This window comes from Ochlerotatus camptorhynchus, unplaced genomic scaffold (assembly GCF_037179485.1).
Source record: "Ochlerotatus camptorhynchus isolate MF236.1 unplaced genomic scaffold, CSIRO-AGI_Acam_v1.1 ptg000055l, whole genome shotgun sequence".
In the NCBI taxonomy this organism is placed as follows: Eukaryota; Metazoa; Arthropoda; class Insecta; order Diptera; family Culicidae; genus Ochlerotatus; species Ochlerotatus camptorhynchus.
The window spans coordinates 1,137,495-1,164,825 of NW_027040545.1; the positions used below are offsets into that span (position 1 = coordinate 1,137,495).

General features: G+C 41.9%; 2 protein-coding genes across 11 annotated transcripts in view; one reads left to right on the forward strand and one right to left on the reverse strand.

Moving 5' to 3' along the window:
• The window catches only part of LOC135717368 (uncharacterized protein CG43867), a 546,523-nt gene that overhangs the window by 320,196 nt on the left and 198,996 nt on the right, over positions 1-27,331 (forward strand). The window lies entirely within an intron of this gene.
• On the reverse strand, positions 21,028-21,994 carry LOC135717282 (nucleoside hydrolase-like). The gene has a single exon (XM_065239281.1). The coding sequence runs from the start codon at positions 21,977-21,979 to the stop codon at positions 21,029-21,031; it is 951 nt and encodes a 316-aa protein (XP_065095353.1). The 5' UTR covers positions 21,980-21,994; the 3' UTR covers position 21,028.

Sequence of the window (27,331 nt, forward strand, 5' to 3'; positions counted from 1 at the left end):
GGAGGATTTTCATAAATGGTAATTATGAAAATTTACAGCACTCAAAATTCAACAAGAAAACGTATCAATCACTTACAATTTGATGTATTGCGTTGGCTAAATTTTTTCGATAAAAAAAAAATACGATGTTTTAAAAAAAGATTATTGGCTACATAGGTAGACCTTCTTCACGCTCTTTCGGTCTATGCATGCTTAGCAGGCGGGTTAAATAAGGCTCATATTCAGCAAACTTTTATTTTTATCAGTTTAATTGATTGTGAAATGTCAACAATTGTTTAGATGCTTTTTTTTTGTTTAACTTCACATAAATATGCTCAGCGTCGTAATTGTGAACCCTTATGCGAAAAATATAATATGATAAATACACTCCCTCGTTTTTGGAAAACGATATGCTGATGTCCGAAGGATTCAATAGCGCGAAGGAGCTTGGGTTTGAACCCACGGTCTTCTGCTCAGTGAGCAAAATTGGTCGCCACTAGGCCACTGAGCTCCTTATATCACAACACAATTACGATCAAGTTTCCGTTTAATTTGTTGTTACTAGGTTTCGATCCCGGCGACAACCTCACCGACGAGGACAAACATTGCTCGATGTTTCGCAATCATTGCGAGGATAAACAAATAGAGGAAATGGCTCTAATGTTGGCCTATGTATCTAAGATTGTGCCCATCGCTAAAATCTGATATTTCTCAATTTTACTGTACTAATGGGTATTTTTGGTCGCTATTGAAAATTTAGTCGATTGCTGAATTCATGTACACATTACATTACATCCATTTCCCCTATGACTAATTTATGTCTTATGAAAGCCCGTCGCTTTCTTGTCAAGAATGTGTGTCAATTAAAATGCGGCATCGAATGCATTCTCTACTCCAGTGGAGTTAATCCAGAACCGATTCTGAAGGAACTTATCCGGGATCCGGAAAAGGCCATACGACCTCCAACGGACCTGGGATGAGCATCGATTATTATTATATTTTTAATTAATAGCTTACAAAATTTCAAGTATTTTTCACATATTAATTTTGACTGTGCGATGCTTGCTTGCTTGTCATAATAATCAGTTCGACGTCGTGGTCGTTGTTGCCCCACGTTGGGCGCCAATTGCAACTAACTTCTGCCCGACAACAACTCAGAAGCACGAGACTCCTTGAACTGTATTTCAGAGTCGGTGCACTACTGGGCAAACTGGAAGGCCTACGCGAACGAAAAGGCACTCAAGTTTTCAAATGAACTGAAACACAGCGCGGATCACTGTATTTTCTCCAATTAACGATAGTGTGGATTGTGTGGTGTTGTGATCGATTTTCTTGGCACATACCCTTGATGACGATGGCGACTACGACGACTGCAGACCAGCGAGCACTCGCTGCGGTTCCGGAATGATCCTGTCGATGGCGGACGATTAAAGGCCGATCTTGTCGGCAAGATGACGGTACCACCGCTCGGTGAAATTCCGGTATAATTCCGACAATGGCGGATGAAGTGAGGCTGGACGATGGTGGGTTGGTTTTACCGGGGCTGGTATAGCGGTTTGTGGAAATGGTTCCGATGCACAGGCGCTTCCTTCTGACGAAGCCGGTCGACGACTGCATGGGTATACACAGTTTTGGTCACGAACTGCTCATTTGGTAATAACTTTGCACACAGTTGACAAAACATAGTTCTGTGTGAAGCAGCAGATAGGATAAAGTTTAAGCTTGTTATAGGTACGTAAGGAAAAGTAGATTTTAATCTTAGAAATAAACTGCCTTTGTTTTTGCGTTGTAAAAATCAAGTGAGAAATGCTCGCTGCACATCTTGGACTTTAAGTGTTAAAATTCACTGGTGTTGATTCAAATGTTAATATTAACCTACTCTTTGCATATCTATAGTAAGCTATGATCCTAATCTATCAATTACTATTACAATTACTATCAAAAGAAAAACAAATGTCAACAACTGAGTGAAAAGTTATTAACAAATGAGCAGTTGGTGTGTACAACTGTGCTTGACGGCAAGGTCGCCCTCTGTCGAACCGGGAAGGGAAATTCTCCTTGGCGTTTAGGGCCTTCAGCCCAAGAACGATGTCTGTGCGGTGCACATGTAAACGGAACCGGGGCGAAAATTAACTAGGACGATCCAACTTGGCAAACCAACAAATTCCCAACCTACAGCGTCGGGGATAAAGGCAATAGGGTGTCCGGTAGGGAAGTCGAACCGGTGTTCACACTAGATTACCACGGGTGGGGTCCAGTTGTGAATCGGATCGATCGGACGGGACGCTATTGACCTTCCTGTTGGCTCCAGGTGCAACGGCTAGAATGTGGACTGTATGGCAGCGATTATCAACAGCAGCGATCGTGTGCTCCAGTGGCAATGGACATGAGGATGAAATTATGCTCGTTTGGTGATGGTTTAATTATTAATTTATTTGATGTTTCTCGTTCGGCAGTTACAATAATAGTGATGCGCTTCGCGCGAAATGGTTTGCTTTTATACATTTTATTTTCTGCATTCGTACCGCTGTGTAAAGTTGACTTCTCGTTCTTGCGTGGAATTGACGATACTGGGAGGAGTCTGCTTCGCTTCACAACAGTGCAAATCGTTTATGTAGGGGAGTGTAGGGAGAATTAATACATAGATTAAACGTTCGGAACCGAACAATGTCCTTTACGTTTAGGTCAAGGTAACTGAATGTCACCTAGACCGTAGCGTGCAATGGCGGTCCTTGACACGCCAACCAGAAAACAATTTGATTGGTTGAAAAAAAGAGGTCCTGAATCAGCTGAATCGGTGATTTACACTGCACCTTGATTCACTACTCGCACTTTGTATTCTGTTAAAGTATACTCCACAGACACTTCTGGTCTACACGCTGGCCTGAGATAAAGTGAACGATGGCCGTTCTATAAGCATCGCTGAACCCTTCAGCTCATCACCCGGTTTCACCGCAAGTGTTATGCAAATTTATTTAAATGCTCGATCATGGTGCATATTTAAAATATTGTATTGGACCTTTGTAACAGAACGGTTACAAGTTACACACTATTCGCTACATTTATTTTATAAATCACTACAGTCAATCCTTCTTCCAACCAGTGTTCGGAAAATCACTCTCAAATCTCATTCATTGAGTCTCCCTGCGAGAATAAACTCGCGTGCGAATGTGGCAAGCAAAATTCATGCTTGAGATTCTCATGCATATTCACGCACTCACACTCACAATGCCGAAAAATCATTCCAGCTTTAAACTCATAAAAACCACTCAAACGTCAATTGTTAGCATGCTTTTGCATGTTGTGTTAGTTTTCCCAACCCCTGCTGCACAAACAAGAGTAATAACAATCAATAATGCCAACAAATAAAGAAATTAGTTTTTCAACCTGAAAGCTCAGCGGTGATTTTTGCGACGTTTAATTTTGGCAGGCATCTCATCATCTGGTCCTATTTAATGTTTCTACTTCCTGACTAAGCTAGTAGCCTGGAAATGCTGATCAACGTGTTTCTCCTTTAGACGTCGCTGTTGCTCGTGGAATGCTTGCGTTACATCCGGCCTCATGATTTTGGTGCTGCGTTGTAGCCGGGCTGTGTTGGTTAGTTGTCTCTGTGTTGGTTGAGTATCCACTATATCCATGAACTCTACCTATGCGTTAAATTTCATTGAAATCGGCCCAAACCTGTCCGATAATTTTAAAAAAAAACCTCGTGTGTCAAATAATATAAATCCTCTACTACCATGGACTTGATCTGGTACAAAATTATTGTATGACAAAGGGTCGAATAGCCAAAGGGTCGAATAGCCAAAGGGTCGAATAGCCAAGGGGTCGAATAGCCAAAGGGTCGAATAGCCAAAAGGTCGAATGATGGGAATGGGTACAAAAGGTTGTCAATTCGACCTTTTGTCCAATCGATATTTTATTTATTTATTGATTTTGAAATAATGATAAACATAATTTAGCCAAAAATTTACAAATCGTCTGAAAGCAGTCACAAACTTATTCTTGAACGTTTCACGGGAAAAAAAACAGGCTACTCTATTCAAAATTCGCAGCAGGCCATGAATTCCACAGTCACTATATTTTTTTCTATTTGTTTTGTTTTCCGTCGATCTTGTTTTCCGTAATGAGCACCAATGCTACCTACCTTATGAAAATCGGTGTCAGCTGATAGGTCTGGACACTCTCAGCGTCAGAAGAAATTCATCTAGTGCTTTCTGTGTTTCTGCTGTGCTCTGTGCGCGTATTGACTGTCTCACTCTACTGGTACATCTACCTCTTTAGGCAAGAGCGCGTAGTTTCAAAAATAACTCATTAATAAGATTGCCTTTCGTGGTGTAGTGGTAGGCGTGATTACTTCTCACCCTAGCAGGCCTGGGTTCAATTCCAGTCGGCGCCGCCGGAAGGTTCTGAAGCATAACATCTTTGATCACGCCAGGGAAGTAAAGCCGTTGATCCCCAGTTCATTGGTTGATGGGGCGATAGGTAGGGTCCAGGTGTGGGAGCTGCCTCCCTGGCGTCGGTAGTATTGGTGCTCAACACGGAAAACAAGATCAACGGAAAACAAACAGGGTGTCGATTCAACGAAGAAAACAAAATTCCCTGATATTCCCTGAATTTCCAGTAATTAAAAAAAATCCAGGTGCATATACAATACCCGGTTTTGGCAACACAATCCCATTAGCTATAACTTTGCTCAGAATATATTGGTGCTTTGTGGACATTTTTTCATGAAATACCACACGGACCTCTAAGCCATGAATAGTGGCCCAGTACATTTTCAAATTAAATCAAGCCATCGTGACCAGTAAATCTCGATTAGCAATTTTCCCGTTTTTCTGCCGGAATTTTGGAAATTATCGCGTTTGAGGTATTTTAATTGAGCACAAAACTGAAAGCAATGAAGCCGAAGGTTAAATGGATAATTTCTAAGACCGCAGCACCTTTGCTGGATTCTGAATTTGGATCTGCGACAGGTTCGAAGTCTTCACAATTTGTGTATGAAAATGTCGTTCAAAACTTTACAGGCTTTTATATAATTGTTCTCAAGCCTTTCCTGTCGATTAATTTCCTTTCACAGAGATCTCTCCAGAATTCTTCTAAAATTAATTTGAAATTCGCTCTGGAAATCCCTTAAAATTGATTTTATAATGGTACAGAAATTTTCTGGAGAACGCTCCAAAAAATTCTTAAAATTCATCCTTTTTCGAATTTTAAACTCTTTCTAAGAATTCACTGCAGCTTATTTTTTTTTTTCAACTTGCGTGATATTCTCCGTAGACTTTACCTCAGACCAACAATTGAAAAGGACCTATAAGCTTTTGTGAGCAAAACATGTAATCCCCCTTCCCTGCTAACACCATATGGCATGGGAAATACTCCCGCCGAGAATAGTTTTAAAAATTTGCTCAGAATTATCTTGAAGTTATCCTCTAAATTCTTCTGAAAATTGCATGGAATTCTCATTAACATTCTCTAGAAATTCCTTTCGAAATGCACTTGGAATTATACTCGGATTATCCTTATAGATCTTCGCATAATTATTTTAGAACTGTGCCCTAAATTCGCTTCCTTGGTATTTTTTAAGAATCTTGAAATCCTCTTAACTCTTGGGAGATCTAGTAAAAACTCTCCAAGAGGTTTTCGTAATGCTACCTGAAAAATATTCTCTAAAATACCTTGGTTAGAATTCATTCAAAATCTGCTCAAATTTGCTTCGGAAAAAATTCTAAAATTCTCTTAATAGTTCTTCAAAGTGAAAAATGAAAATCTATAACAGTCCAAGGGTCTTGAAATCTTATTGTTTTCGAAGAGAAGACGAGGTATATTTTTCCAGATTTGTCAACTAAATTCATGGGATTTTCCTGGTAACTTCAAATTCTAGCTTTTCCCGGTTTTCCCAGTTCACTGGTCACTCTGCATTTCACATATGAAACACTTGTTTTTAATCCCATTATATTTGTTTTGTCTTGAGCACATATTGAGACCCAGCTCCATGGGAAAATTATTCCGGATAATATGTTTAACTAAAAGCTTATTCAAGGGGGTAATTCCTTCAGTAGGAAATAGTAAAAACAACGCTTTCATCTCCAAATTTCATCTCCAAGTTAATTCCTTCTAAATTGCAAGAGCAGCAACATTACCATACTAAAACTTTACTGTGAAGTTAATTTTACGACCTAACCTAATCAAGCTGTTAGACAAGACAATTGGCACTTTTCAAGCCAATTGAATACAACTGAGTTGATCAATGACTTGCCTTATCTAAGCCCAGCTTAACTCTTAATCATTCTTGCATTCACTCAAAAGCCCTCCAATGCGCTCAAAGGATTGCTATTTGTGGGACACAGCTGGATCTAACAGACGCAGTAACTAGTATTTGAGTAACTTTTGCTCCACTTGCAAAAATGCAACATCAAACATTGAACAACCACAAGATTGCAACTCTATTTGTTGCCGCAAGTCTACCGTGTGTCCCCAGTGTGTCGGCAAAAAGCAGTAAATCGAACAAAAGTGGATCGACTGTCGCTCGCGATCTTGAACGACTGAAACGGCAGCAGGACATTGAACAGCAGCAGGCAAATTTGAAGTTGCAGATAAAGTTTCTGGATCGGCAACAATAAGGCTAGAGCAGCTGAAGAGACCCGAAGTCAGGTTAGTCGTCATGCACATAATCGACGGGTGCGGCAATGGTTAGAAGAGTCTCGTGACGATACGGAAGAAGGCGCGGTGGGAGGAAATCCACGCTCCGATACCAGTGCCCAGAAGCAAACACCTGCGAAAGCGAAATCTCGCGATCGGTCAAAATCTCGCGATGAAGTGGCTGAATTACGAGCGAAGCTGGAGCTCTGCGTCCAGCGAATGGAAGAAGTTTTTCGTCATAAGCCAGCGAACACGGTACCGCAAGCGCCTCCGTTGTGGGCACTCCAACCAGAAAGAACGACAGGTGATGAATGCCGGGATATGGGTGCTATTCCTAAAATGTATCCTAACCCAGAACAAACAGGTAAGCGTCAGGCCCCTTTTCACGCTCAAAATAAAAGCAAACCCGGTTTATTTGATATAAGTCTTCCCACAATCAATCAAAACAACCACCCACTTTATCAGTTTGTACCACTGCTAAACACAAACTCACGCTCGAACATTAACAACCACTTACATGATGTGAATCGGTCCCAGTTCGACAGTCAAGCTTTCCCCTCAAGAAATCTTCCTATAGTTCCAGCCGCAAGTTCGCAATTAGTTCCACCTTGCAGTCAGCGCAGACATCCAAGAGATGTTCTATCAAATCTTGATGATAGCAAGCGATAAGCAGTCGTTACGGTTTATATTTCGCTTCGATCCCACACTGCCTCCCGCAGTCTACGTTATGGACGTAGCTACGTTTGGATCAACCTGCTCACCGGCTTCAGCGCAGTTCGTAAAGAACTTAAACGCCAAGGAGCACTCGCAGCAGTATCCCCGTGCAGCTCAACGGATAGTAGACAACCACTACGTCAACGACTATCTCGACAGCTTCGGGAATGAAGAGGAAGCCAAGCAGATTGCTGCAGAAGTGCGCTTAGTTCATCGCAATGGTGGCTTCGTTCTGAGGAATTGGAATGCCAACAGCGATGCAGTGCTAGAGTTTCTGGGAGAGCCAGGGACCGATAGAAACTAGAACAGCAACGTGGTTGACAAGGAGCACACTGAGAGGGTGCTCGGAATGCTGTGGATGCCCGCAACCGACGAATTATGCTGCTCAACGCACATGAGCGAGGAGGCACGCACGCTTATTGAGACATCTACTCGACCTACGAAACGGCAAGTGTTGCGCTGTGTGATGACGCTGTTCGACCCGCTAGGACTACTTGCGACTTTCCTGATTCACGGAAAGGTACTCATACAGGAACTCTGGCGAACCGGAATCAACTGGGATGAAAACATCAAGGACGATGAGCTAAATCTCTGGCGGGACTGGGTGCAAATGATCCAGTTTATATCAACGGTTCGTATTCCGATATGCTACTTCGAGGCAGCGACGAGCTCCACCTATGAATATGCACAGCTGCACGTTTTTGTCGACGCAAGTCCTGCGGCGTATTGTTGCGTCGTCTATCTACGCGTGATGGATTCCGCAGGTAATGGACAGTGTTCTTTGCTTACAGCAAAGGCGAAGGTGGCTCCTTTGAAGCCAATGTCCATTCCCAGGCTTGAGCTACAAGGGTGCGTACTCGGCACACGGATGCTGAAATTTGTTCAGGAAAACCATACCATTCTACGGCGCTTTCATGGATCAGGTCAGATCCACGCAACTACCGACCGTTCGTAGCCCACAGAGTAGGAGAGATCCTGGAAACTACGAGTGTAGATGAGTGGAGATACGTGCCATCGTTGTCTAACCCGGCCGATGAAGGGACCAAGTGGGGTAAAGGACCCTATTTTAGTACCGATAGCCACTGGTTTTCTGGACCAGAGTTTCTGAAGAACCCGGAATACCACTGACCGACTCCTCCAGAGTTATCTACCGTCGAGACGGAGGAAATACGACCTTCTGATCTATTCCACATTCCGTATGAGTCTGTCATTCAATTCGAAAGGTTCACGAAATGGGAAAGGCTACATCGCACAGTAGCTTATTTGCTGCTTTTCACTAACATCAGGAAGAGCTGCAGGCGGCGGAAGTGGCAATCATAAAGCAGGTGCAGTGGAAAACGTTTCCGGACGAGATGTCGATTCTCACGAAGAACAAGTCTGCTGGGGAAGGTGATGCGCAACCGATTCCAAAAAGCAGTTCGGTGTATCAACTGGTACCTACGCTGGATGAATACGGAGTTATGCGACAGAGTGGGCGCATTGGAGCAGCCAACCATGCGTCGTACAATCCCCGGCATCCTGTGATTCTTCCCAGAAGGAGTGAAGTGACTACACTCGTGGTAGATAAAGGGTGATACGGTCAAAATTTGGTCAAGGGAAAACGCGTGTAAATCGGTGAAATCGTTTATTTAAAAAATCAAATTAAATTTCTTTTTCAAGTTCAATTAGTATAAAATTCAGGAAAAATATTCAGTTAGGCTTCCGCTTTTCCAAATCCGAATTGCCGGGCCTTACGCTTGACCCCTGCCATCAGATTTTGTACAACCACCTTGTCCACCTTCTTCGCCGCAGAAAGCCAGTTTGCCTTGAACTGCTGCTCGCCCTTAGCAGTTTTTTTGGTCTTCTTTAGGTTCCGCTTGACAATAGCCCAGTATTTCTCAATTGGGCGGAGCTCTGGCGTGTTGGGAGGGTTCTTGTCCTTGGGAACCACCTGCACGTTGTTGGCGGCGTACCACTCCATGACCTTTTTACCGTAATGGCAAGATGCCAAATCCGGCCAAAACAGTACGGAACAACCGTGTTTCTTCAGGAAAGGCAGCAGACGTTTATTCAAACACTCTTTCACGTAAATTTCTTGGTTGACAGTCCCGGAAGCTATGAAAATGCTGCTTTTCAAGCCACAGGTACAGATGGCTTGCCAAACCAGATATTTCTTTGCGAACTTTGACAGTTTCATGTGCTTGAAAACATCTGCTACCTTTCCCCTTCCTTTTGCCGTATAAAACTCCTGTCCCGGAAGCTGCTTGTAGTCGGCTTTGACGTAGGTTTCGTCGTCCATTACCACGCAGTCAAACTTCGTCAGCATCGTCGTGTACAGCCTCCGGGATCGCGCTTTGGCCGTCGTATTTTGTTTATCATCGCGATTTGGAGTCACTACCTTCTTGTAAGTCGATAGTCCGGCTCGTTTTTTGGCTCGATGCACGGTTGTAGACGATACACCCAGCTTATTTGCGGCATCTCGGAGAGAGAGGTTAGGGTTTCGCTTGAAACTACCGGCAACTCTCTTTGTCGTCTCAGCGGCTTCCGGTTTTCGATTTCCCCCCGATCCAGACTTCCTGGCTGTCGACAAACGTTCCCCAAACACTTTAATTACATTTGTAACGGTTGATTTGGCAACTTTTAGCGATTTTGCCAACTTTGCGTGCGAGTAGCTCGGATTTTTGCGATGCGCGAGCAAAATTTTGATACGCTGCTCTTCTTGCTTGGACGGCATTTTGACAACTGAAGAGTGAATTCCAAAATCAAAATAGGAGCAACATTCTACACACACACACCTTCAAAATGAGGGGTGTTCAGGTTTTTTAAATGCAAAATTGAAAGAAATACGTCAAGTTGATATTGACCAAATTTTGACCGTATCACCCTTTATGTACCACCGGAAGTATAAACATGCTTACCCGGAAACCGTAGTCAATGAGATCCGTCAGCATTTTGAAATTCCTCGACTGCGAACCATGATGTGCGAAAATGCAGCCGTGAGTGTTGGTACTGTAAACTTCGCAGAGCTCGGCCGTACATTCCTCCGATGGCTCCACTTTCAGCAGCTCGTCTTGCAGTCTGCAGCCGTCCATTCAGTATCGTCGCATTGGACTATTTCGGTCCGTTGTTGGTGAAGCAAGGAAGAGCGAGCGTGAAGAGGTGGATCGCACTTTTCACTTGTCTCACCGTGCGCGCTGATGGACCTTGAAGTCGTGCACAGCCTGACTACTTCGTCATGCGTTTCCGCCGTACGAAGGTTCATCGACCGTCGAGGAGCACCAGTAGAGATACACATCGATAATGGGACCAACTTTCAAGGCGCCGAACGACTTCTACGGGAACAAATCGAGCAGGGGCTATCGGCAACATTCACCAGCTCGAAGCGTAAATGGATCTGGCCGCAAGTCTACCGATCTACCACAGGGGTGGTGATACTGGTAACCCGGTCGCTCAAGGCGACGCGTCCAACAAAAACGTCATGCGCTGTCACCGATGATCAGTCAGGCTGAGAGACAATCAATCTGTCAAACAAAAACCCACACGACCTCGGATGACTACGGCGTTTTAGTGGAGAAAAGGAAGATAAAATTAAGTGTTAACTTTCACGTTAATTATTGTTTGAATTAGTAAGGGTTGATGTAATTTACCTAAAAGTAGTGAATTTATAATACTCTATATTTTAGTAATTGTAGATCACTTTGCCGCGGATAAAATCTAAACATAACCTAAAACTGCATTGAAGCACTAAATTGTAAGTCTACGAACTAATTATCCTAAATCTACAAACTATGATCCTAATTATTCCTATTTGTAGCTTTGAAGCTGTTTGAAATTCACTGCTTTCGAAAATTGGTGCGAGGGGTTTTATTCCGGCAACACTATTTAAAATTTGAAATTGAAACCCATCCTCAAACTACAACGAGTAATTAAGTTGTTTGAAACTAGCGAAGTCCGCCACACTTATAAATATATTTCTGTTATAAAGAAATATTTCGCTGACTTTGAATGAAATTTCCTGACAAACCCTGATTTTCCAGGTCAGAAAAGGAATTCCCTGACAAATCAAGGAAAAGAAATGGAATGAGACTGAGGTCACCTAAGGGCACACTAGATACCTGGGGTCGGTTCCGGTAGGGTCCCAATAGGAACCCCTTCAGTTTCCCACCTGAATGTGACATTCGACATATCAAACTTCATCATTTTTCATAATTTGACAGTATGCCAAGGTCAAATGGAAAAGGGACACTTTCAAACTTGGTCCAATTGTCCCACTGTTCCTGCCTTAGGAGCCGATTTTCCTCTGACTTCCTCGCTCTTGTGTTTTTGTTTTGTTTGCGTTCCTTCAATTGATTGGATCTCTGGGGAGCAAGCGAAGCCAAGGACGGGGAACTTTCGACGCGAGGGGGATCTCGAGAGGCGCCAAATTTTCACGGTTCGTCGTAAATGGGAGATTATTCAACAACACCAACACAATACACATCTCTGAGATGGTTCCTTTTTTTTTTTTTTTGAGTGTGGGAGGTAAAATCTGGGATGCCGATGGTACTTTGCGGACGGGGGTTGAAGAGAAGATAAATTTTCAATTTGTTCCATTATATCTGAGCACAAAACGGTGGATGTTTTTGCTCCAAATGTTTCCCGTTTTTTGCGCTTTTGCTGTCTGGTGGGTGGATGACGAGGCAGAAAACAACGCGGGTTTTTCCACTTATGGGCGCTTTCAGGGCCTATGGATGAATTAGCGTTTAATGGAAAAGTTAATTAATCTGAGTTTTTTTTTTTGTGTGTTGAAGGATGAAACTGTAATTAACAGAATGGTTGGTGTATTAAAACTTCGATCATTTACTTGAAATTAACAATTAACACCAGCAAGCACAGTGCAAACCACAATCTATGCGTTGGATTCAAAAACATTCTGTTTGAATCTGGAAGTATGTTTGGAAAAAAAACATACGGATTTTGACGCCAGAGATTCCATGGTATATTATACAGTGGGTCAGGAATTCAATCTAGCTGGACATAATTAATTACTACAAAATGAAGCATTCCCGAGACTTGGTGTGTTCAGCAATGTTTCTTATTATAATGAGGACCATCTATCAACATATAGATGGCACCAATATTGAACTTTTCTCTCTGACATTCTGAAGAGTGGACGTCTTCTGTAAAGAGGCTCATCTTAACAAGATCCCATAGTTTACTGTTATTGAAGTTGGAGTTGGAGTTATTAGGAAAATTTTGAAAATTGGTGTAAACACTGTTTTCTAATTATTTGTGGACATTTTAAATAATAATCTTATAAGGAAGTGGTTTTCCAGTTGTAAATTTGCTCAGAACAAATAATTACAGTAATTTTGCTAAGGCAAAAAACTGCTACTGTGGGTTAGGAATGCAATATAGCGGAACAAAATTAATAACTCTGAAACTAAACATTCCCAACGATTGATATCTTCAGCAAAGTTTATCACTGCATTGAGGACCATCTATTGACATTAACATATATAGGGTGTCCCAGAATGTCTAAGCACGACTTTGGAACACCCCTGCTTGTTTCAGATGACGTTTAAACAACTGATTATCACGCTGAATCATTGTTTACATTTCGATCAACATTTCGTGTATCGCAAGTTCCGGTTCTTCACACTTCCGTGACAATGCGAAGCATTTCTCCGGAAAAGCGCAAACAGATCGTGCACAAATGGTGTACTATCCCCAACATTTATCTGAGTCAATTAGCGAAATTGGAAGGTGTAAGCATCGAAGCCGTTCGAAACGCGATTCGGAGGTATGGTGATGAAGCAACTTTTCAGGACAAGCAAAAATCTGGCCGAACCCTGTTGACTGAAATCTAGACCGGAAAATCGTACAAGCTTTCACTCGCAAGAAAAGTGCTTCGGTACGAGACGTGGCTAAGAAAGTGGGATCCTCGAAGAGTAACGTCCAGCGGGCCAAGCCAAGAATGGGTCTAAAACGTATAAGAAGCAGAAGAAGCCAAAGCGGAGTGAAAAACAAGCCGCATCCGTCAAACCGAGGGTTCGAAAGTTATACGACCAATTGCTGTGCAGAAAATCCGTGTGCGTTATTATGGACGATGAATCATACGTTAAATTTGATTATAAAACTCTTCCTGGTGATCAGTACTAGTCGTAGATTTTTACCGAAAAATTCTGTAAAAAGGGTATGGTTTGGCGAGCTATTTGTAAGTCTGCTTTCCAAACCGTTTGTGACAACGGATACAATGACAACCGATGTTTACGTGCGTGAGTGTTTAAACAAGCGTCTGTTACCCATGATCCACAAGCATTACTTCAAGGACACGGTAGCCTGGTATAAAGCCAAAAAGGTCCAATTCGTAACCAAGGAGGTGAATCCGCCAAATTGTCCCCAGGTCAATCGAAACTTTTTGGGCTCTGACCAAAGCATATTTGCGGAAACATGTAAAGGCAGCGGATTCCATTACAAAGTTTGTGAAAGACTGGAAAAAAAGTATCCAGAATTGTTGGAATGGCATCTGTGCTGAAGCTAACGAGTAGGTTGAGATCAAAAATTCCCTCCTTGGCTTACGACTAATCGGATCTCGGATTTTCTACGTTAAACGTTAAGAGAATACTATAGAGAACATGAATACGAAATAAAATCGATTTTTCTGCGAACAGAGTTACGTTATCGTTTTTTTTTTTAAATCGTGCTTAGACATTCTGGGACACCCTATAGTTCAACACTCATCCGCATAGATGGCACAAAAATTTAACTTTTCTCTCTGACATTCTGGAGAGTAAAAACTTTTTACAACAAATGTTTATCTTTCTCAACTAAACATCTCTTTTGAACGTGACAAAATTCCACAGCCTACTGTTTCCGAGTTACATAGAAAACAAAAATGAATTGATGATAACAGGGCTGGTAGCGAGTCACTTTTTAGTGACTTGGTCACTTTTTTCAAGCCAGTCACTAAAAAGTCTCTTTTTTTAAGGCCAAGTCACTAAAGTCACTTTTTCTTGTAATTAGTCACTATTTTCAACTCTTTTAGTGTGAATTTATTTTAATATTGATCATTCTTTGCTTTGTGACGTTTTATCGTCTTTCTCTATCTACAGGGTGTCTACTCATCTTTCTAAATAAAATTACCTGAGTTTTCCAGAACTTTAACGGATAAATTCCAGGCTTATAATAATAATTCGTTTAAAATATGTTTTTTTTTGTAAATCAAAACAATAGCAATTTACCCAAACATTAAGACATTGCAATCAGTTTTAAAGAAGCTGCTTTACAATCAAATCCATTGAATGTTGAAGTTTAACACTTAATTAATTTTTCACTTTATAAAGTTAAAAAAAAACTTACTTAATTTGAGTAAGTCCAAGATCTAAAATTATTCAATTTCTTGAAGTTTCGCATTCCATGTACAATTTTCAATGTGCCAGAATCATGAAAAAAAGTAAATTATATATTTCAAGCTCGTAATTAAATTTATGAAAGATTAGAGATCTTCAATGCAGTCCCATTAACTTACTTCACTACAATGGTAGGAACTTTGGAGAAGTTCTGAGTAATGAAAAAAAATACTGAGAATTTCAGTGAAGCTCCATAAACAAACTGCGGGAACATAAGGGAAGTTAACACTCCGAATACGGAGGGTAAAAAACTTTACGCCGACTACGAAGCCTCCGAAAAACGTGTAACGGCAAGTTTGCAATGGCACAACTTAGTCATTTCTTAATGAAACTGTGGTACCGTTAGAATTCCTAGGGTTTGTAGATGATGTTGATTGTCAAAAGATTGAAAATAGAGTCGTCTACTTTTTTAAAAAGCGAAAAGAGTTGTTACACGTTTTTTTGAAAGGTGTGTTTGTAGGGTTTTGCAAGTGGCACAAGATCTGTAATTTAGATTAATGGGCACAAATGTTCACAATTAGCCAGAATACAGTTATGGTTCCTATATATGGATCCTGGAGAAAACGAAACGGTCCTCGAAAAATCCGGAACATCCATAAAAATGGTCAATCCATGAACCTGATCCTAGAGCTCTGCGTTTTTTTTTTTTTTTTTTGAAAACGCTAGGAACTGTGGTATAAATTTTTTTTTTTGGGTTGCGATATGAAAATGTACCTGGGTGGCCATGGGACCGTCCTCCGGAAGATCCGGAACATCCGTAAAAGTGATCAATCCATGAAACTGATCCTAGAGCTCCGCGTTGTTTAACATTAAGATCTGTGATATAAGAATGAATTTGGGTCATGGACCCAGATGGCCATTGGACCGTCCAGCGGAAGATCCGGAAAATCCGTAAAAGTAGTAAATCCACGATTCTGATCCTAGAGCTCCGCGTTTTTTTTTAAACATTAGGAACTGTGATGATAGAAAGAATTTGGGGTTGTGACATAAACATGAACCTGGATGTCCATGGGACCATCCTCCGGAAGATCCGTAACATCCGTAAAAGTGGTCAATCCATGAAACTGATCTTAGGGCTCCGCAGTTTTTGAAAAACAATAAGAACTGAGATTATAGAATGAATTTGGGGTCGTGACATAAACATGGGCCTTGATGGCCATGACACCGTCCTCCGGAAGATCCGGAATATCCGTGAAAGTGTAAAATTCACGAAACTGATCCTAGAGCTCCGTGGTTTTCTTGAAAACGTTAGGAACTGTGATATTAGAATGAATTTAGGATCGTGACATATAAACATGGACCCAGATGGCCAACGGACCGTCCTCCGGAAGATCCGAAAAATCCGTAAAAGTGTTCAATGTATGGAACTGATCCTAGAGCTCCACGGTTTTTCGAAAACACTTGGAACTGTCATATATAAATTAATTTGCGGTCGTTACATAAACATGTACCTAGAAGGCCATGGGACCGTCCTCCGCAAAATCTAGAACATCTTTAAAAATTGTCAATCCTCGAAACTGATTCGAAAGCATGTGAAACTGCGAAATAAGAAAGATTTTGGGGTCATGACATAAACATGGACCCAAATGGCCATCCTTTGTTAAGCCCAGAACATCCGTAAAAGAGGTCAATCATTGAAACTGATCCTAGAGCTCCGCAGTTTTTTTTTTTCAAAAACATTCAGAACTGTGATATAAGACAGAATTTGTGGTCGTGACAAAAACATGCACCTGGATGACCATAGGACTGTCCTCCGGAAGATACGGAAAATCCGTAAAAGTGATCCAGTGGTTTCTTATATCACAGTGTTTAAAAAAGAACTGCAGAGCTCTAGGATCAGTTTCACAGTATGACAAATTTACGGATGTTCTGGATCTTCTTGAGGACACTCCCATGGCCATCCGGATCCATGTTTATGTCACGACCCTAAATTCTATATTAAATCGCAGCTCCAAGAGTTTTCGATAAAAACCACGGTTTTTTCACAGTTTCATGGATGATCCACTTTAACGGATGATCCGGATCTTCTGGAGGACGGTCCAATGGCCATCCAGGTTCATGTTGATGTCTCGACCCTAAATTCTTCCATATATCACAGTTCGAAGTGTTTTCGACAAAACTACGGATCTTTAGAAACAGTATCATGGATGGACCACTTTTACGGATCTTTCGGAGGCCTGTTCCATGTTTATGTTAAGACCTCAAATTCATTCTAATATCACATTTCCACGGTTTTTTCGTTCGTGGATCAATTTTTTGGCTTGCTTGCTTGCAATCGGGCTAAGGCCTTGTTGTCCTCTGCTGTCCGAAGATGTCGTCTCCACTCTACTCGATTCATGGCCAGACTTCGCCAGCCTCGTAGTCTGCGAAGGGTCCGCAGGTCGCCTTCTACCTGGTCGATCCACCTTACCCGCTGCGCACCTCTTCTTCTTTTTCCTGTTGGGGCGTTTTCGAGAACCATTTTCACTGCGTCGTCGTGCGACATTCTTACGACATGCCCAGCCCACCGTAGTCGCCCAATTTTTGCAATGTGAACAACCCAAGTAACCCCCAAGCCCGCTAACTACCCGATAATCGCCCTTTTTGCGATAGGGTTTCCGAACTTTATATAAGTCGTATAGCAGTCTTATATGCCAAAAAGGGCGATTAACGGGCTTGTTGGTTACTTGGGAATGTGGGATGGTTCTCCAAACAGCTGGTGCAATTCGCCTTCTCGACGTTCCGTCATCCATCTGCACTCCACCGTAGAAGGTTGCGTTCAAAAACACCAAGGGCGCGTTTGTCCTCCACGAACATAGTAATGGTCTCGTGGCTGTAGAGGACCACCGCAGCGTCATCCGGCGTCCAAAGTAGGCACGATTCCCTGCCATAATGCGTCTTTGAATTTCTCTGCTGGTATCATTTTCGGCGGTCACCAGTGAGCCCAAATACACGAACTCTTCGACCACCTCGAATCTCTTCTTTTCATGTATTTTGTCTTTGATGCGATGACCGTGCCAATGCCTAGCTTCAGTCTTCAGTCTGATGTACGTTTCCGCCATCGTCTCAAAGTTCCGTGCCATGATGTTGATGTCATCGGCGAAGCCAAGAAGCTGGATGGAATTCCTGAAGATTGTGCCACTCGTGTCTATCCCTGCTTTTCTGATCACACCTTCTAACGCGATGTTGAATAGCAGACACGAAAGTCCATCACCTTGCCGTAACTCCCTTCAAGATTCAAAGGGACTCGAGAGCGTCCCCGATAGTCGAACAACGCACATCATTCGATCCATCGTCGCCTTGTTTATTCGGAAATCCGAACTCGTGCATAATCTGCCATAGCTGATCACGATCGATTGTGTCGTATGCGGATTTGAAATAGATGAACAAATGATGTGTAAGCAAGTTGTGTTCGCGGCATTTCTGCAGAACCTGCCGAATCGCGAATATGAACCCATGAATCCTGGCTGGTATTGCCCCACGAACTATCTTGCAAATGGTGACAAGCGGCGGCATAGAATTTGGGAGAGTACCTTGTAGGCGGCGCTCAGCATTGTGATCGCGTGGTAGTTGCAGCAATCCCTTTTTGTCGTCCTTTTTGTAGATTGGGCATACAACACCTTGCTTCACTCTTCCGGTAGTATCCCCTCCTCCCAAATCTTGGCAATTACCCAGTGCAGCGCTCGAGCCAGTGCTTCACCACCGTATTTTAATAGCTCACTTGGTTGTTGATCTACACCAGTTGCTTCGTTGTTCTTCAGCCGACCGATCTCCTCCTCAACTTTTTGCAGATCAGAGGGCCGGAAGCCTGTCGTTTTCTGCCAGTGCTCCAAGGTCTGTTGCCGTGCCACCCTCATTTTCTGCTGCATCACCGTTGAGGTGCTCGTCATAGTAATGCTTCCAACTCTCAATTTTATGGTGTGACCATTTTACGGATGTTGTTGATCTTCCGGGCGACGGTCCCATGGCTAGCTGGGTACATGTTTCAGTCACGACCACAAATTCATTCTTATATCACAGTTCCTAATGTTTTTTGAAAAAAAAAATTGCCGAGCTCTAGGATCAGTTTCATTGATTGACCTCTTTTACGGATGTTCTGGACTTAACAGAGGATGGCCATTTGGGTCCATGTTTATGTCATGACACCAAAATCTTTCTTATATCGCATGCTTTCGAAAAAAAAAACCGTAGAACTCTAGGATCAGTTTCGAGGATTTTCCATTTTTAAAGATGTTCTAGACCTTGCGGAGGACGGTCCCATGGCCTTCTAGGTACATGACCTTTAAGCAAATTTGAAGCGACTTACGGAGTTCCGTGGAGGTATGGGGTATTCTAAGAATTATATGATTGGTCCGAAAACGTCAGAAGCGTCAGGGAATTATGAATATATATCAGAAAATTTGAAGGATTATCAAACAAACTTAGAGATCTTCAGGTAAGCATAGATAAGTTCAGGAAAAATTGTAATACTTAAGGAAAATTGTCGAAACTTCAATGCAAATAACTTAATTTCAGTAAAGTTGCGGGTTCTTAAAAATACTGATATATTTAGGGCAGTCTAGGGAACTTTGAGGAAATTCAATAATCGTCTAGACATTTTGAATACCACCAGGAAAGTTTAGACTATTGAAAAAGTTTTAAATTAGGGAAAATAATTTACGGGAAATTTCGTGAACTTCACAAAATCCTGAGAACTTCAGAGAAAATCATAGAACTATATTAATTATGTCGTTCTCATTCCATGAAAATTGCGGGAGCACAAAACTTCCAGAAAACTTTTATAACTTCACAGAAGGACAGTGATCTTCAGAAACATTTCGAGAACTTCATAGAAATCTATGGAGCTTAAGGGGAGATCCATGAAATTTAGGAATTTTTTAGGAGCATTTGAAAGATGTTTTGTAAGCTCCGAAAATTGGAGGAAGTTCAGGGGGAGGTCAGTTCCCTTAAAACTAAAATTAGTGAAAATTTAAGCCAGTTCCCAGATTTTCAGATAACTTTAGATACGTTTAAAATTTAATTGAGCTCTTCCCATGAGTTTAGAAGTTCAGTGAAGCTTAAAATTTTTTAGGATGGTTCAATTAAATTCAGCGCAGTACAACAAGCTTCATGAACTGCAAAAGCCTAAGAGAAGTTTTGAGAATTTCAGAAAAGAACAGAGAACCTCATAGCATTCCGTTCCGTTAATATTAGAGAAGTGACATAAATTTTAAAGAAGTTTAGAGAACTTCAGCGAATTGTTGAACCTTTACAAGAGATTTTCCTTTACAAGGGAGTTTCATTAACTTCAGGACAAATGTTGGAACTTTCAAGTAGTAGACCTCAGAATAGTCCATTCTGATTTCCATTGAAATATACCGCAACATTTCGATGAAGCTTCGAATTCAATTTTCTTTTAGTTTTCCTCGGAAATATCTTGGAATTCACCACAATAATAAACCCTTTGGAAAGATTCTCCGAATATAAATTGAATTCATTTCAGATCCCTTTTTCCCCTTGGAATTAGTAGATCACATTGAAATTCTCCTAAGAATTCATTGGCATTCCTCCTCACAAATTCTTTAGATTTATTCTCATAATTTGTTTGGCAAACTTTCCTGAATTTATTTTCCGAATTCCTTTGAAGATGTTCTGGAGTTATTCTCAGATTTAATTGTAATCCTCCTTTTAGTATTTTCAAAAAGATTCCAAGGACTTATGCCCGGATTCGTTTTCTCCCACAAAATATAGTGTGGAGGGAAAAATAAAATAAAATGATTTTAATTACATTTTTGCTGTAAATTTACAAAAGCAACAACAAATTGACATTAAATAGCTCTGACAGTTTCGACGTCTTCAGCAACTTAATCTCAGAGACAACTTTATCCAAGGAACCAAGTCGCTAAAATGATTAATTTTTATTCCTTGATTTGTTTCCGTCGATCTTGTTTTCCGTGCTGAGCACCAATGCTACCGACGCCAGGGAGGTAGCTCCCACACCTGGACCCTACCTATCGACCCATCAACTCATGAACCGGGGACCAACGGCTTTACTTCCCTCAGAGATTTTATGCCTCAGAACATCCCGGCGGCGCCGACTGGAAAATGCTTAGTTCAAAAGATACAAAACAACACTTTATCGTGAATATCCAACAAATAAGTAGGCCTTGTATAACTAAACAACTGTGCACAAGACATCAAATTGCTACGACGTCATCCCGAGGAGTTACCATCTAGATGGCTTATCTGGCCCACTGTGTATTGATTATATTAATATCCAATCTGTGTACTATCAGGATAATTTACCTGTTGTAGAAAATAAAATAAAAACATTTTGAATCCTTACGTTTATTCCAATTTCAAAGCTAATCTTCAACATCATGATCGGCCGCGAACAACATCATGCGCTTAAAATACTCCGTGTCGATCCTGTCAACGATCCTCGTGTTTTCCTTTGTCCTCTTCTTGTGGTCCAACACCGCTTGGCCTCTGGTCAACGTTCCCGCCAGCTCGATATCCACGTGCCAATGTTCCGAGTGAACCACAATGTCCGGTTTGATAAAAACGGCCACGACGAACGCATCGCACGGTATCCAGTTCTCCCGGTGACCGTAGCACTTGTTTTCCACCTGGTTCAACATCAGCACGGCCTTGTTGGTCGTCTTCCCCACGACATCCATCCTCCAGCTCATCGCCAGTTCCCGATGCTCGGAAAGGCACGTCTCCCACGGAAGTAGCGTGATCGGACACTGCAGATTGTTGAACACGATGTTTGCTGCTTCCGCGTCAAACCAAAAATTGAACTCAGCGCTCTTGGTCACATTGCCTACTCCGTGTCGATTGCCACCCATAACGTACAGGTCCTTGATCTTTCCACGCACATCCGGATACATCTTCACACACAGTGCGAGATTCGTCAGCGGTCCTACGAAAATCAGCGATATATTTCCCGGATCAGCGCTCAATCTCCGGTACAATTCGTTGACGGCATGCTCCGGTTGAATTAACGCCTCGTCCGGATCTTCAAAATTCAGATCCCCAAGTCCGTCCAATCCGTGAAAGTGTCTCTCGCGCTTCGGCGGAGGTGTAATCAGCGGTTCTACAGCTCCCTTGTACACCGGAACATCCGTCCGACCGATGGCCGTCAGGATGCGCAGAACGTTCCGGGTAGCGTTGTGCACGTCCGTGTTGCCGTGTGTACAGGTGATGGCCTCCAGCTTGAAGTTGAACGTCTCTTCGCACTTCAACAGTAGCAACAAGGCCCAGGCATCGTCCGTACCGACGTCGACGTCGATGATCACTTTTCGAGTGGACATTTTCAAAATCAAATCAAAAGCCTAGGGATTTCATGGTTTTGACTATTCAGCAAGGATGTGTTGCCGAGCAGAGAGTTAGATTTGAACTGAAAAGCATGCGCTCAAGTAGATGAAGAACCATCAAACACACACTTCGCGCTCTCGTTCTCTTGTTCATTCCGAATGTTTGTTTTGTTTGTCGTGTTTTTGTGATTTATCTCAATGTAAATTCAGTTGGCCAGCATAACAATTAAAGTAAACCGAAAGGGAACCGTTATCTCCTATCTGCGGTGAAGAGCTTATCAAAATGAACTTGAATTAAAGTCGTGGTTGAGTTTGCGGGTTAGGCAAGAGATAAATTCATTTCGTATGTCCATGTCAATGCATTTGATTCGAAACTAAATGACACTATCGCATCCAGCTACATGTTTCATGATATTCATGAGTAGCAATTTATAAAATTTGCCAGAAACAAAAATGCAAATCCTACTTCAGTTCAACTAAACTAATTTTTCAGTTTACTATAGCGACAAAGCAGATTCAAGCTTGAATTAAATGAAACCTTCCGGCATGACCAAATCTACTTACCTTACCAATCAGTTTAAGGCCTTGATGTCCTCTGCTGTCCGAAGAAGTCGTCTCCGCTCTACGCGATCCATGACCACACGTCCGCAGCATCGTAGTCTGCGAAGGGTCCACAGGTCGCCTTATACCTGGTCGATCCACCTTGCCCGCTGCGCGCCGCTTCTTCTTGTTGGGTCGCATTCGGAAACCATTTTAACTGGGTCGTCGTCCGGCATGCTTACGACGTGCCCAGCCCACCGTAGTCGCTAGATTTTTGCAATGTGTACAATGGATGGTTCTCCCAGCAGTTGGTGAAATTCGTGGTTCATTCGCCTCCTCCAAGTTCCGTCATCCATATGCAGTCCGCCGTAGATGATACGCGTTCGAAAACACCAAGGGCGGAGAAAGACCAGATTTCTGAGGTCGTTCAAATTCATCACACCTTATAAGAAATACTCGTTGATCGATTTCCGTCTACTCAAGACCCTTTCTCCATCACAACTATAATTGAATCTAAATCGGATAATAAATAACAGAACAAGAGGAAAAAGACCACCCTCCCAGCCGTTTGAGGAGAGCAGAATAAAGTATATCTTTCGCATTTCCATTGTTCCATTTCCAGCCAAATAATCCCCATCGAAACACCAGCTGATATCGACAAATCCATCTTCTTCGGTTGCTGTTGCCTGGAAATTGATTCCTTCTCGTTATATATGGATACGGTTTTTTGCTTCCTACGACGGGAGATCCGAAAAAAGAGGAATGGTCTCAGGAAAAAGATATATTTATTTCTGAGTGTGTGAGCGACTTCAACAGCGCCAGAGAGCGAATCGAGAGTCAGCACAGTTACGTAATCGAATAAATCATTTTATTAATCAAAATACTAATTTAAGCATCATGTATCAGCGATAAATCTTGCCGCTGGCTCTGCTTCTGCTGCCTTTTCACTTAACCTCAAACTTCGTTGCTGGGAACAGGGGAAGACAGGGAGGGAGTCAGATGAGCTTTCAAAGTGCGGTTAGCTTGTCGGGGGCGATGTATAACTAAGTGGATTGCGAAAGCACTTAACAAGTCGGACAACTTTGCTCGATGAGAAGTTGGTTGCTTCCAGTTTGTCCTGTAATTTTTGTTTTCTTCTGAGAAATTATTGAAACGATGGGGACTTTTTGTTATGAACACTGAATTAATCACGTCATTTGGTTTGTTTATTTCCAGGTATGTCCCTGTTTGGAAGAATCCGTGAGTAAGTTTATGTTTATGATCCTATTGAAAGCATCAATCAATCAGGAAGTTCATTTCGAGAAAACGGAATCAGCTCTGGTACTTTTAATTACGACCGCAACCGCACCGTTTCTTGCGAGAACACCTCCGAACCACGAGATTTCCAATTAATTTAATTATCTTCGAAGACGACCGAAGCTTCCACCCCAATATTGCTTCGACCGTTCAGAGATTTTACAACCGAGAGCCATAAGATTTCCCATTAAAGCCAGCCATCAGCGCCGAGACTGAGTCGAGAAATGGTGCCAGATCATCAATTTTAAGCATCGAGCACAGCATAAAATCGGCAATGAAACGATTCTTCCTGAACTGAAAGAGAATGGCTTCACCTAGCTAGCTATACAGGTTCGACCACAGGCAGATAGATAATAATTTCCAACAAAGCCGATTGGCTCACAAGACACCAAGGCGATTAAAGGGTGGATTCGTGGAAAATGGCTCACACATAAATAGCTGTAACTTTTTAAACTATTATAACAAATGACTTGAAATTTTCAATGACGAATGCTTAGTCCATAACGTACATACTGAGCGGCGACTATGGAAGGAATTCAATCTTGGAACTAAAACATTTTTTACAAAATATTATAATTCAAAATATTGTGCAGTTAGTCAGAAATTTCACTTTGGGTCAAAATAACGAAACAAATAAAAACTCAATCGTTTTACGCCAAACAAAAACAGTTTTTCTGTCACTACTTGAAGATTCATAAACAGTGAATAAATTGAACATGGAGTGAAAAAAATAAGCAAAAGTAAGCAAAATACTGTTTTTGGCCACTGTACAAAATATTTAAGACATCATTTTGTTTCTTGATCTAAACTTATGTATTACTCTCTAAAACATCATCCATGAATCAAATTTCTAATTAATTTGGTTCACTAGTTCAAAAGTTACGGCTGTTTATGTATGTGTCGTTTTCCACGTATACACCCTTTAGATCAAGCCGAGTTCCGAGTCTAATAAAAACGACGAGGGGATGTGGGTTTTAATAAAAATAAAATTTCTATCGAGTCATGAAATCATAAAATCAGCACATCAGTATGAACAACCATGCGTCTCCTTGGTTCTGAATTAGATCGATGGAATTTCGGCAGTGTCATTTATTTCCTATATAGTGACTATTAAAAGCACACCATATTTTCAACGTGGTTGACGTGCATCCTCTCTGATGTGATAGTAATTTTCATTTTATGCTGTATATCGGAGCGGAACTTATTAAAATATACCCGCATAAGGTGGTGTTAAACGAAATCTTCATTAGTCGGAACTGGTCCCCGCGGATCATTCACGTAATAGTTATCGTGCGTTCGGATTGAGATTAAAAGTATGTTGTTCTAAGTGACACTGACTTTTATTGCGACCGTAAAGAACAAACACTAAAAATCTAATCAAATCGAATGGACTGTATATTCTTCGGACGACGACCGACACAACCAAGATGTTGGAGATCACTGACTATCAGATCTGATCTGCTGTACATGTACAGTACTCTCCTATCGAAGATCCACCACTACTATCCCTATCAACCACTGCTATCAATACTATATACCTATTATTAAGTCGGTATACAGTTACACACAGAGATACATTTTTCTCGTGTGTGCAAAAATGTGCTGCCGAGAGTCATACCAAAAGTACCGCCTCATGACAGTATTCCAACGGCTGTCGCTTTCTTTTTCCTACGACAGCCTTGAGATTGAGCTATAAGCGACAGACTTAAACTTTTGACTTAAAATGATCTTTATTTCTTGTGTTTGTGTGGTTTACATTTATGAATTTTTTCAAGTGACACAGATGCGTCTTTTCAACTTTAGTTCATTTGAGATATTAATTATTATTTACAGTTACTAGTCCTATCAGGCCTATTTTAAAGTATGACCACCTTGGTGGGATTGGTTTGATTTGAATTGGAAAAAGGAGACTACTTATAACTACTATTTACAACTACAACTAACCTACAACTACTATATGCACCTAACCTACTATATACAAGTTGCTTATCAAAGCATGTTCTGATAAATTACATTTTTCTGCAAATTTAGTCTTAATTTCGTTAATTCTTGAATCTATTTTGGCAATTCCTGCCTCTTCGTGTAAATTTGTTATTCTAGTGTCGAAAGGACGATCAAGAACCATCCTCAGCACTCTATTTTGTGCGACCTGAATTTTGTTCCTGTGAGTCTGTGCACATGATTCCCACACCGGAGCTGCGTAGAGGATCGCAGGTGCTATGATTTGTTTGTAGACGGCCAGTTTGTTTACCCTTGAGAGGCGAGATCTGCGGCAAATCAGCGGATACAGACACCTAACCAAGGCAGAACACTTGACTACTGTTTTCTCTACATGCGAACGGAAGAGGAGCTTTTCATCAAACAACATCCCGAGATAGGTTACTTCGGCGGACCACTCAACCCTTGTGCCATCCATGATTACAGTACAAGATGGAGCCGGTTTCAGTTTGGGCGATTGCCGATGGAGGAACATGATCGCTTGTGTTTTGGAGGCATTGATTTTGATTTTCCACATGGTGGCATAATCAGCAAAGGCGTTAAGGCATCGTTGAAGTTTGTTAGTTATTTCGCGAGGCATCCTTCCTTTGACGGCTATTGCGGTATCATCTGCGAACAGGAAAAACACGCAACCGTCACCGAGGGGAGGAATGTCGGAAGTGTAAATGCTGTAAAGCAAGGGGCCCAGCAGACTGCCTTGCGGGACTCCTGCTGGGATGGAAAACGTGTCTGAAAGACAACCATTCAACGATACCTTAAACGACCTTTGCTGAAGGTAGTTTCGGGTGATTTTAACCAGATGTAATGGGAAGTTGAAGTTACAAAGCTTGTACACAAGTCCGTCATGCCAAACATTGTCAAACGCCTTTTCAACGTCTAACAAGGCCATGGCTGTGGACTTGGATACAGCTTTATTACTTCGGATGTTATTCATCACCCGTACTAGCTGATGATTGGTAGAGTGCCCCTTTCTGAATCCAAACTGTTCCGGAAGGAGAATGTTGCTTTCCTCCACAAACTTGAGCAAACGATTGAGAATGAGTTTCTCGAACAATTTGCTCAGCGCTGAAAGGAGGCTGATTGGTCTGTAGCTTGAAGACAATGTTGGATCCTTACCGGGTTTGCGGATTGGTATGATTTTTGCTACTTTCCAGATGTTTGGAAAGTAGTGCAGTTCCAAACATCTGTTGAAGATAGCGGTTAGAAGAGACTGCACTTTCATGCTGAGTCTCTTCAAGATCAAGTTGAATATGCCGTCAAACCCGGGGGCCTTCATGTTCTTGGTGCATTTCAGCGCTGAGCAAATTTGTTGTACTGTAATCATATCCACCGGAGGCACGACACAAGGGGAGGCATCTAGGTTTTGAACGCATTGCGCAACCTGATCTTCGAGCGGACTTTGGATAGACGAGCCAAGCAAATGCGATGAAGCGACATGCTCACCGATCGCATTTGCTTTCTCCTGTGGGGTGATTAAAAGCCGATCGTCATCATTTTCGACTCTGAGAGGTGGAA

Bases quoted from the DNA above. Each gene is read 5' to 3' on its own strand.
- LOC135717282 (XM_065239281.1), bottom strand. From the start codon at position 21,979: ATGTCCACTCGAAAAGTGATCATCGACGTCGACGTCGGTACGGACGAT.